General features: G+C 45.7%; 1 protein-coding gene across 1 annotated transcript in view; it reads right to left on the bottom strand.

The window, feature by feature from the left end:
- Tdrd12 (tudor domain containing 12) overlaps positions 1–3,849 on the bottom strand; it is a 55,225-nt gene extending 51,376 nt beyond the window's left edge. Inside the window, exon 1 of the mRNA XM_051207464.1 lies at positions 3,764–3,849. Coding sequence (XP_051063421.1) covers positions 3,764–3,787 — 24 coding nt within the window. The 5' untranslated portion in view covers positions 3,788–3,849. The remainder of the gene's footprint in view (positions 1–3,763) is intronic.
- Between the last annotated feature and the right edge of the window lie 8,960 nt (positions 3,850–12,809).

The raw sequence follows: 12,809 nt of genomic DNA, 5'->3' as shown, positions 1-12,809 counted from the left end.
ACTGAAGGTTTATAATAATAACTGGGGGGAAGGAGAGACAGCACTTACGCTGATTTTGTTAACTGAAGATTAGTCAGATTAGTCTATAGTCATGTATTTAACAGCAAAACTGTCACCTTCGTGCTTAATAGAATAAGGAAGGGACAAAGCAAAGTCCACTAAGCATATGAAGAATGAAACCATAACATGGTGGTAGACACCTGCTAACCCCTCAAGGCCCAGAGCTCTATGCTAGAAAGGTAGAGAGGGAGGACCCCTGAGCCACCTAGATGCTTAACTGGCAAGGACTCTTACAAGCTTACAAGTATGCTCAAGGCCTTAAGGACCAGATGGTTATCGATAGTGTCTAAAGAAGCTTGGTCATGAAATGGGAAGATATTTAAAGGGCAGGAAGTAAAATACAGGAAATAAAATCTAATAGTGGTGTACATAACGACTTTATTCAACACTGACTGGAGTGTGTTAGATAACCCTGTAAGATTGTCAGGAAAACTGAAAATAAACAAACATTCCAGTTGTTTTGTTTGTTTGTTGTGTTCTTTTGTTTTTTGAGACAGGGTGTTCTCTGTGGCTTTGGAGCCTATGCTGGAACCAGCTCTTATACACCAAGAACTCACAGAGATCCACCTGCCTATGCCTCCCGGGTGCTAGGACTAAAGGTGTGCACCATCACTGCCCGGCCAAATAAACATACCAGTTTTTTACAAACATGACTGTCTACATAGAAAATCCTAAAAATTCTATAAAAATATATTACAACTAGTGTGGAAACTTAAAACTATAATGAGAGAAACTGAGACACAAAAATACAGGAAGAGCCAGAACACATGGCTTTAGTCCCAGATCTCCTTAAGTTCAAGGCCAGCCTGGTCTACACAGTGAGTTCTTGGCAAGAAGGGCTATACAGTGAGATTCTGTCTTAAAAAAAAAAAAATCAGGGCTGGAGTGATGGCTCGGTAGTTAAGAGCATTGGTTTCCCAGAGGACCAGGGTTCAGTTCCCAGCACCCTCATGGCAGCTCACAATTGTAACTCCAGTTCCAGGGGATCAGACACCCTCACACAGATATAAACACAGGCAAAACACCAATTACATAAAATAAAAATAATTTAAAAATCATGAAAACACATCCACACTTGTGGATTAGAAGATTTACCATTGATAAAATTAAGATGTTAAGAAGTAGATACAGATTCAATTTTTATTATCGATTCCTAATTATTATTATTATTTTTTTTTTTTACAAAATTTTAAGGGACTCTAAGCAAGCCTCTGAAAAACAGCAAAGCCAAAGTGCTGGGGATGGAGCTAAACAAGTAGAGTACTTGCCTATCTATGCATGAAGTCCTAGGTTCAATCCCCAGCTCTACCTAAAACTGACCACAGTAGTCACATGCCCGTAATCCCAACACTCCTGAGGCAGAGCGGAGGATTATGCTGCCAAAGGAAGTAGAAGCCAGTCTCAGCTGGAGACACTGTGACAAAACCAAACTAGCAAGAAGGACTCATCCCTGATTTCAAAACTTACTACGAAGCTACAATAATCAAAACGGTGTAGTGATACTATAATTGCAGACATGCAGATCAGAAGAATAAAAACCCCAGGGTGAACTGCTTTCCAATGTGGTCCAATAATCGCCGACAAAGGTACCGAAATCACTGTATGGGGAAACAATAATAGTCTTTCCAAAAACATTAACGGGAAATTGAATGCTTCATGCCACAGAATGAATTGATTAGCACCATATATAAAAATTAGTTCAAGGGGCTGGCAAGATGGCTCAGCAGATATAGGCACTTGCTGGGGAAGCCTGGCAACCTGAGTTCAATCGCTGAAACGCATGTAAACACGGAAGAAGAGAATTAACTCGACAACCTCCTCATGCATGTGCCTCCTCACAATGCACCCACAGTAAAAAAAATGTAAAACAAAGAAAACTAACTCGAAGTGTACCAAAGGCCTAATTGTGAGACGTATGACTAGAAACTCTTAGATGCAAACAATACAAACACTTTACATTAAGCTTGGTGGTGGCTGCTTGGAGAGGTCACAGCAACAAAAGAAAAAGTAAACTACTGATCAAAATTGTATTTATGCCGCCAGAAAGACTAACAATAGTGAACCCATATGTCCTGGTTTCCTTCCTGCTGCTGTGATAAATCCTGGCCAAAAACAACGTAAGGGACGAAAGGGCTTGCTCTGCAGTTTGTTGCAGGAGGTGAAGAAGGCAAGGCAGGAACTCGGAAGGAGCCAGGCACATCACAACCAGTCAAAAGCAGAGTGAGAACACATGCCTGGATCCTTGCTTACTTGCTCAGCTAACTTTCTTAACTATACAATCCAGGATGCCAGGGCCCACAGTGGGCTGGGGCTTCCCACATCAATTATCACTCCCCACCACCACACACACCCCCCACAGGGGCCAATCTGACTAGGTAACTCCTAACTGATACACTCTTCCCACATCAATTATCAAAACACACACACACACACACACACACACACACACACACACACACACGTCCACAGGCAACCTGATCTAGGTACCTCCTAATTGAGAGGCTCTTCCCAGGCTGTGTCAATTATAAGTAACCAGCACACCATGAAATGGGAGAAAATGTTCGCAAATCACTTATCAGGTGAGGGATTGATATTCAGAATGTAAACAGAGCTCCTAAGACTCACCATAAACCTGAACCACTCAAAAAAAAAAACAAAAACAAAACACACACCAGACTGAGGGCCGGAAATGGCATTTTCCCAGTGAACCTAATACAGGTGGCCAATCATCTTTAGAAAAGGTGCCTGATGGGCTGCAGAGACAGGTGGCTCTGTGGTTAAGAGCAAGTGGTTGGTTGCTCTTGCTGAATCCTGACTTATCAGTTCCCAGCACCCACATCAGGTGACATGCCGCCCGGAACTCCAGCTCTGAGGGTACCCGCACTCATGTACACATATCCAGGCATAGACACATAATAGAAGAATAGTCGGGTGGTGGTGGCGCACACCTTTGATCCCAGCACTCAGGAGGCAGAGGCAGGAGGATCTCTGTGAGTTCAAGGTCAGTCTGGTCTACAGAGCTGCATAGAGGAAACCCTGTCTCAAAAAAAAAAAAAAAAAAAAAAAAAAAAACCCAATAAATAAACAAAATAATAAAATTGTAAAGATGATTGGGTGTGGTAGTGCACAACTTGGTTTGATCCCAGCACTGGAGGGGCATACAAACGCAGGTGAATCTCTAAGTTCAAGGCCATCCTCTATTTACATAGGGTGTATCAAGCAAACCAGAGCTACAGAGTTAAGACCCTAAAATATATTAAAGTAAGCAAGGTCAGTAAGATGAACCAGTAAAAGGCACGTGCAAACAGATTTGGCTACCAGAGTTCAACCTCAGGTCAGCTGCCCTTTGACCTCTACCGCATCACATAGGCTCCCACACAGGTAACACAGGCAAAACAAATGTTAGAATAAGTGACTGCACCAAGGTTACAAGGCCAAAGATGATATTATAAATTTAATTATAACACATCCTTTCGATGAATATTTAATTTTTGAGAGACGGTGTCTGTGAAATAGGTTCTCAGTATGTAGCCCCAAGCTCGCCCAGAACTCAATGTGATTTTCCTGCATGCTCCACTGAGCCCAGTTTCTATGTTGGATAGTTGAAGGATAGTAGCATTTGCCACCGAATTTGCAACCTGCACTACTAGGGCGAGCCTCGGGGCCCCAAGATGGCAGCCGCGTGGCAGGGGGTGCTCCTCACCTTTAGCACCAGGACCTCCAGCATCCCGCCGACGCCTCGCCTCCTCCTTGTCCTTCTCTTGCAGAGTCGCTTACACCACACAGGCTGGGAGGTGTAGGTCAGCTCGCTCGCTGATGCTTCGGCCTGGCCGGCCTGGGGCCTTCAGCACTAGAGACTTCGCAAGTCCAGCGCACGCACCTTTAACGGCCCGCGCTCACCCTGCGCCTGCGCACAGGCCTCCAGAGGGCAAGGACGCACCTGCGCGCCAACGGCCTGGATAACGGCCTGACTGCCTACAGCGCCGCCCTTAGGCGGGGCGGTGAACTACTTGGTCCCTCTCCTCCAGAGCTCTTATCTTGTCCCTCCACCCCCCCACCCCGAAGATGGAGTGGCTGCACACAAGCCAAATCTTCAGCAGTATTGCCTGCCAGGAAACCCTACTCTCCACTTCCCCTGGGCCAGCTTCCATCCTCCATCACCGAGCTTCTGTTGGATCTCTCCTGTATCAATACCTGACTTTGGCTTGGAGCCATGGTGGATTTTTCTAACCAGCCACTGGGTCTTGTGGCTTCCTGGCATCGTTTCCACCTGATGACATTGCGGAGAAGGCGCCAGGTTCCTCCCACACCTGTAATTCGTTGTAGTGGTAGCACCCGGCTTCTTTCAACTTCCGTTTTCTCATCTCATAATTGGGATGAGCAGATACAGCGTTTCTGAGTTAGACACGATCGATCCAGAATCGCTAGCTAGCTATTAGTGCTCTCTCCGGCATCTACAACAAACAAAAGGAAGTGGAATAATAGTCCATTAACATGAAAGGAACCACAACTCTGAAGAGGGGGTAGACCCAAATGGTTTTATGAAAGAAGTCTTTGGTGGTTGAATTCTGAATAAAACAAAATTGCTTCTATTTGCCTTCAATTGTATTCATCTTCTGGTAACGAGAATCAAGATAGCAAAGAGACAGGTTAAAGGAAGCGTGGAAACTGGAGGAAAGAGGGCCATGTGTTTGGGAAACAATGTACACATAGCATCCAGTTTTCAAAGTAAGCTTGGGGAGGGGGTGAGGGTTGGTGCCCGAGTTTTTAATCCCAGGACTCAGGAGACAAAGGCAGGCAGATCTCTGAGTTTGAGGCCAGCCTGGTCTACAAAGTGAGTTTCAGGACAGCCGGCTACACAGAGAAACCCTGTCTTGAAAACCACAAGCAGGCATGGTTCTGGGGAGATAGCTCAGTGAGGAAAGTGCTTGTTGCCACATAGATATGAGGACCCCAGTTCCATACCTAGAGTCCTTTTTTCCCCAGTTTTTCTCGACAGGGTTTCTTTCTGTACCTAGATTCCGTTTTTAAAAGCCGAGTGTGGTGATGCAATCCCAGTGACAGAAAGGCAGACATAGGCACATCCCTGGGGTCATAGGTAGATCCCTGGGGCCGTAGGCAGATCCCTGGTTTCACAGGCAGATCCCTGGGGTCATAGGGAGATCCCTGGGGTCACAGGGAGATCCCTGGGGTCATAGGGAGATCCCTGGGGTCATAGGGAGATCCCTGGGGCCATGGGCAGATCCCTGGTTTCACAGGCAGATCCCTGGGGCTGTAGATGACCAGCAAGCCTGACCTATTTAATAAGCATCACGAGGGTGAAGAGGCAAAAAGGAAAAAGTGGGACTAGGTAGATGGTTCAGTGAGTGAAAGAACTTGCTGTGAAAACATGAGGACTTGAGTTCAAATCCCAAGCACCCCTAGGGGGGAAGCTAGGAATGGCTGTGTGTGCCGATAATCCCAGCATTGAGGGAACGACATGATGGCTCCCAGGAACCCACCCGCTGGTGACTTTGTGATTCAGTGAGAGGCCCTGTCCCCAGAGACTACAATAGAGAGTATATGCTGGCTTCCTTATGTTCACGTGTGCGTGTGCCTGTTACACAAGTGCACCCGCATGTACACAACCAAGGTGCATGGCTACTGAGGGATGGCGCACAAGGTTTCCCTCTGTCATCCATAGGTGCACTCACGCAGGAACAAATGGCGTAAGCCTGGAGTAAGCATGATAGCTTACAACCACAGCCCCAACAGTAGAAGAAGGAGGCGGGGTTGTGATTCCAGGTCAGCCTGGACTGTAATGAGAAGAACATGTCTCATAAAACACAAAAACACACACCACATGTGGTTGATTTCACACGGACCCTCAAAATATGTGTTTAAAGGCTCAGGAGGGTGGGGGGAACCAAATGGCTTCTCCCAGTCTCCAATGCAGGCCAATGCTTTCTTCTTTGACTGGGTCCCATGCCACGGGATTGTGTTGTACAGTTTGTTTGTTTGTTTTTTTTTTTTTTTTTCCACATGGCTTGTGGAAACTAGAGTGATGTGCCCATGGCGCTGAATGGTCAAGACAACTGCAAGTTGGCTGTGAAGACACACTCCTGTAATGCTAGCACTCCAGAGGCCAAGGCAAGAGGGTAACAAATGCAAGGCTAACCTGTGCTACTTAGGTAGTTCTAGGCCAGCTAGGGCAAGAAGTGCATGAAACCCTGTTTCACAACAACAGCGACAATAATAATAATTTCTCTTTGAACTTTTGAGACAGGGTCTCACTATGCAGCCCTGGCTGGCTTAGAACTCACAGAGACCCACTTGCCTCTGCCTCCCTTTGGAGTGTTAGGGTTAAAGGCGTGTGCCGCCACACCCGGGATAGTAATATAAATTAAAGTGTGGTATAGAGGGTGCTGATGCTGGGGATTCTCTCATAGTTCTCCTCTACCTGTTGCCCCTGACTGCATCATGCCACCCACGGGCATTTTTGGTGTTTTGTGGAACACCAACATTTATTTTTATTTAAATTAGAAACGATCTTATTTTATATATCAATCCCAGTTCCCTCTCCCTCCCATTCTCCGATGCCCAACACTGACCCCCATCTTATTCCTTTTCTGCCTTCTATGGGGGATCATGAAAATCTGTCACATCATTTGGGGCAGGGCCTGGGCCCATCCCCGTGTGTCTAGGCTGAGAGAGAATCCCTCTATGTGGAATGGATTCCCAATGTCCATTCGTACATTAGCCCCGTAGATTGCCCAGGCCTCCTAACTGTCACCCACATGCAGGGGGCCTGGTTCTGTCCTATGCTGGCTTCCAAGCTGTCAGACTGGGGTCCATGAGCTCCCTCTTGCTCAGGTCAGCTGTCTCTGTGGGTTTCTCCAGCCTGGTCTTAACCTCTTTGCTCATCACTCCTCCCTTTCTACAATTGGATTCCAGTGTTTAGCTCAGTGTTTAGCTGTGGGTGTCTGCTTCTGCTTCCATCAGCTATGGATGAAGGCTCTAGAACGGCATATAAGGTAGTCATCAAACTCATTATCTGGGAAGGGCATTTAAGGTAGCCTCTCCACTACTACTTAGATTGCTAGTTGGGGTCATCCTTGTAGATATCTGGACATTTCCCTAGCGCCAGATTTCTCTTTAAACCTATAATGGCTTCCTCTATTATGGTATCTCTTTTCTTGCTCTCCTCTGTTCTCCCCCGACTCAATCTTGCTGCTCCCTCATGTTCTCCTCTCCTCCCCTTCTCCTTCTCCTCTCCCCTCCATGTGCTCCCACTTTTCTCAGGAGATCTTGTCCCTTTCCCCTTCTCCTGTGGACCATGTGTGTCTCTTTGTTTCCTAGTTTCTCTGGAGGTGTAGCTTGTAGGCTGGTGATCCTTTGCTCTATGTTAAACATCCATATATGAGTGAGTACATACCATATTTGTCTTTTTGTGACTGGGTTACCTCACTCAGGATGGTTTCTTTTAGTTCCACTTATTTTCCTGGGAATTTCAAGATTCCATTGTTATTTTTTCCACTGAGTAACACTCCATTGTATAAATGTACCACATTTTCTTTATTCATTCTTCAGTTGAGGGGTATCTAGGTTCCTTCCAGGCTCTGGCTATTACAAATAATGCTGTTATGAACATAGTTGTGCAGATGCCCTTGTTGTATGAATGAGCATCCTTTGGGTATATGCCCAAGAGTGGAATTGCTGGAACTTGAGGTAGACTTGATTCCCAGTTTCCTGAGGAACCACCATACTGATTTCCAAAGTGGCTGTGCAAGTTTTCACTCCCACCAGCAGTGGAGGAGTGTTCCCCTTTCTCCACATCCTCTCCAGCATAAACTGTCTTGGTGTTTTTGATTTTAGCCATTCTGACAGGAGCAAAATGGTATCTCAGAGTTGCCTTGATTTGCATTTCCCTGATGGCTAAGGATGTTGAGTACTTTATTAAGTGTCTTTCAACCATTTTGGATTCCTCTATTGAGAATTCTCTATTTAGTTCTGTAACCCACTTTTTAATTGGATTGTTTGGTGTTCGGTGACAAGCTTCTTGAGTTCTTTGTATATTTTTGAAATCAGCCCTCTGTCAGATGTGAAGATCTTTTTCATTCTCTATGTTGCTGTTCTGTCTTGTTGACTGTGTCCTTTGCCTTACAGGAGCTTCTCAGTTTGAGGAGGTCCCATTTATTAACTGTCGATCTCAGTGTCTGTGCTACTGGTGTTTTGTTCAGGAAGCGGTCTCCAGCACCAATTCATTCAAGGGCACCTCCCACTTTCTCTTCTAAGACGTTCAGTGTGGCTGGATTTAGGAATGTCAACATTTTTGAAACTATCTACTCTTTCCTCATTGCCTTTCCTTTTCTTCCCACAGACAATTTATGAAAATGCAATCTAGAATCTGAGTTTTCAATGAAGAAACAAGCTAATATTCAATTCTTTTAATGTGTGAAGTGTTTCAGAGTTACTACTTATGTTTAATTGATTTCTACACTTGTCAGCAGGGTTTCTACTAAATGCTTCTATGGGTAAGATAGATAATCCAGTGGTTAAGAACACTTACTCTTCTTTCATAGGGCCCAAGTTAGGGTCCAACCACCTGCATCAGATTTCTCACCAACACTTTATAACTATAGAGATAAGGTGTCCCCTTATCTCTACCCTTCTGGGTACCTGCATACACACAGTGCATGTAAACACATAAAACTATAAATGTCTTATTACAACGATTTTTATTTGATTAATCCTTCAGTTATCTACGGAATTTCTAGCCATGACTTTTCTCAGAGAAAGAAAAACCTCAGAGCCCACATACAAATGATTATTTCTATAGCTTTTACATGAAACTGATACAGGATTGCTAAGTATATACACAATTCCCCCCATCACCATTTTACACACATTGTCCAACTATCCCATTACTGATATGGGACGTTTGTAACTTATTTCTTTTTGTTCCTTAAAAGCTGGTTATTTTATTTATGTTTGTTTATTATTAGGGCAAGGTTTCATTCTCTATCCCAGTCTGGCTTTGAAATTACTGTGTAGACCAAGCAGCCTTAAGCCAGCCTCAAACGCAGCGTCCTTTCTAATCGGAAGTATAGATATAGTTATATAATCACCATACAATCACCTGGCACACTGTGTGTGTGTGTGCGGCAGCCACAGGTTGACATCCGGTTGTCTTCCTATGGTCACTTCCCCCTTCTTCCCATATCTTTTGTTATTTGACCCTTCCATTCATGTACATTCTAGTTTTCTTTCTATTGCCGTAAGAAACAACACAACCAAAAGCGGCCTGGGGGAGGGCAAGGCTAATCTGCTTTACAAGCTGCACAGTCCATCACCGAGGGAAGTCAGTGCAGGAACTCAACTCGGGAATGGAAGCAGAGACCACGGAGGAACAGGCCTTAGTGGCTGGCTTCCCCTGGCTGCTCCTCTAGCTTTCTTACATAGTCCAGGACCGGGTCCTCCAGGTAGCGGTACCAACAGTGGTCTGAGCCCTCATCCATCAACCAATATGCCTATAGGCCAAAAGGATGGAGGCCTCAGCTGAGGTTCCCTTCTCCCAGGCATGTCCAGTTCAAACCAAGATTTGCCACCACAACATACACAATGAGTTTTAGTCATCCGAACCCCTTATCCCCATCCCCTGCCTCTCCCACTAAAACTCCTCCGCCCAACAAGTTCCCACTTTCCTGTCTTTCTGTGTGTGACCCACTGAGTTAATGACTTGCACCAGTGTGGGTGGGAGGTTATTTACTGGAGGGTGCTACACCACTAAAGAAAATGCTGCCACATCACCCAGCAACCACTTCCGGTCAATAGTCCCTCCCCATCCATGATGAGATGCTGACAGGCCCACTCTTGAGCAGATAACCACCGTTGCAGTGAGTTCATGAATTCAATGGTGGCCAAGTCCAAAAGACATCGTTTCCCTGCCCATCTCCCCATCCCTCTTGCATTCTTCCTGACCCCTTCCACAATGCTCGAGCCTTGGAGAGGGTAATGATGTCAATGGCCCATTTAGTGTCAGGCTCTTCACCATCCCTTTTTCTCTACACGTTGGCCAGCTGTGGGTCTCTGCAATAGGAGGTTTCTCAGATGAAGGCTGAAGACCACACTAATCTCACATGTCGAGGCCAAGCTAGGGTAACCCATCTTACTTTAGGAGACAGGGTTTCTCACTGAGCCTACTAGTCAGTGCCTTGGCTACACTGACTGGTATTAACCCTGACCGCATGACCTGCCTGTCTCCACCTCCTGGCACTGAGGGTTACAGGAGATCAACCTGTCCAACTTTTACAGGGATACTAGGAATGTGAACTCGGGTTCCCGTGGTTGTACAGAAAGCACTGAGTCATCTTCCCAATCCCTACCTATGAGTTATCAACACACTGGGCCTGATGGCAAAGCACTGTCTGCCTGGGCTACAGAGTGAGTTCAAGTCCAGCCAGAACAATTTTATGAGCCCTGTCCCGGAATGAAAACCATGTGTAAAAAAAAAAAACTGGATGTGATGGTCAGTGCTTATAATCCAAGTGCTGGGGAGGAGGAGCCAGGCAGATCTCTGGATCTTGCTGGTCAGCAGTCTTGGTGAGCTGTACTGGTTCCACGAGAAACTCCTGTCTCAAAAAGTAAAGTGGAAAGTGATTGAAAATAATGCCTAACAACCTCTGGGCTCTACATATTGGCAGACACATTAGTGCATACACATCAACAGATGTGTACACACACACACACACACACACACACACAAACACATTAGCAGATACATGTACACAAACCAGTAGACATGTGTATATACACCAGCAGACACATGTATACACACATCAGCAGACATATGTATATACAGAAACACACAACTCGGCACACACCTCAGCATACATGCACACACACACACACATTGGCAGACACATGTACACACACACACCAGCAGACATACGTACACACATAATTTTTTGTTGTTATTAGGCCTGATGGTGCATTCCTTTAGTCTCTACACTTGAGAGACAGAGGCAAGCAGATCTCTCCGTGTTTGAGGCCAGCCTAGTCTACACGGTAAGTTCCAGACCAGCTAGGGCTACAAAATGAGATCGTTTCCCAAAAAGATTTATAAAGAAAAAGCAAAAGGGGGCAGGTGGTACAGCTCACTGGTAGAGCACCTGCCTGGGATCCCCAATGAGACCCAGCTTGGTGTGCACGCCTTTAATCCAGCACTGGAGGGAGAGGCAGGCAGATCACTGAGAGAGTAAGGAGATAAGAAAAGGACTATGAGTAAGAGTAATGAACGTGGCCTGGACTCTAACCAACAGCTGTTATTTGAGGCTGTTGGAGCAGGCTGCAGCTGCATGTAGGAAGCTGTGTGAGCTTCTGAGAATGACTGCTTGTGGGAGACACGTTTCATTCTGATTAAAAACATCATCAATGATCTCAGCAAGCAATGGCACAGACCTGTAATCCCAGCACTCAGGAGGCTGAGGCAAGAGGATCCGGAAGTCAAGACCATCCTTGGCTGCATAGCAACTTCAAGGCCAGCCTGGCCACACACGACTGTCAAAACAAGAGACCTCTGGGATGTTGCACACCCTTGTAATTCCAGATTTCAGGTGGCAGAGGCAGGAGGACACTTTGGAGTCTGAGAGTTCTAGGCCAACCTGGTTCGCATACAGAGTCCTTCTATCAAGAAACAATCATACCTATATTATTTCTTTTCTATGAGGAAAGCTAGTCATTATTTTCTTGGCCATCTCCTAAAATTACTAGAGTGAAAACTGCTCGAATAGCTCAGGGCTACTGTCCAAGTTTATTCTCTCTCTCTCTCTCTCTCTCTCTCTCTCTCTCTCTCTCTCTCTCTCTCTCTCTCGTTTTTTGAGAGAGGGTTTCTCTGTGTAGCTTTGGAGCCTGTCCTGGAACTTGCTTTGTAGAGCAGGCTGGCCTTGAACTCACAGAGATTCTGCTTGCCCGTGCCTCCCCAGTGCTGGGATTAAAGGCATGCACCAGCACTGCCCGACCCAAGTTCTCTTCTTAGCCAGGGTGGAAACTTGCTGTATGCATCCATTTTTCAACTTCCTCACTGAGGTCCCTTCCAGCAGTAACACTCCATGAGAATTTAACAGTTATACCTACCTAGCCTGCTATGTACCGAGAGGAAGGAAAGAGACAACACTTATGGTCCCAAAGATTTAATTAAATCCCCGAGTAAGTGGTCACTGATCTATCAGGACTGCAGGACAAGGACTCAGGAGCTTTGTTCCTCCTGCAGCTCTGAGCAGAGGCAGATGTGGGGGGTATAAGCGTGAAATCCACAGGCATTTGTTGCCAATTTACAGTTACAATTTTCACCAATCAGGACTTAGAGACTGGGGGCTTCCTTGAATGCTCCATCATTGTCAACTGATACACAGTGCAAGCCTCCTAGTGCAACCAATCAGATTCATTTGTTCCTTTTGTTCTTAGAGAACTAAAGGTGCATAATGACTATTTCTATGGTGTAGGGAGGAGGTTGGTCAGCCACTGGCAAGTTCTCCGCTCCCCTAGGACTTGGGAATGAGTCCGAAGTCAAAATGGCAGCACTCAGGCCAAGGTGCTTTTGCCTGCTGACTTTTTGAACACTCCACTCAAGGCCAACAGTCACAAGAATTTTTGTAGATTGAGAAGCCACATAGAATATTATTATCTATGGATCTCACATTTACATATTGGGGTCATTTACTTAAAAAAAATAAATTTGGGGCCAGAGAGATGGCTTAGCAGTTAAGAGT

The sequence above is a fragment of the Phodopus roborovskii genome, unplaced genomic scaffold (assembly GCF_943737965.1).
Source record: "Phodopus roborovskii unplaced genomic scaffold, PHOROB, whole genome shotgun sequence".
Taxonomy (NCBI): domain Eukaryota; kingdom Metazoa; phylum Chordata; class Mammalia; order Rodentia; family Cricetidae; genus Phodopus; species Phodopus roborovskii.
The sequence above is the reverse complement of the archived record's forward strand: the minus strand, read 5'-3'. Positions and strand labels throughout refer to the sequence as shown.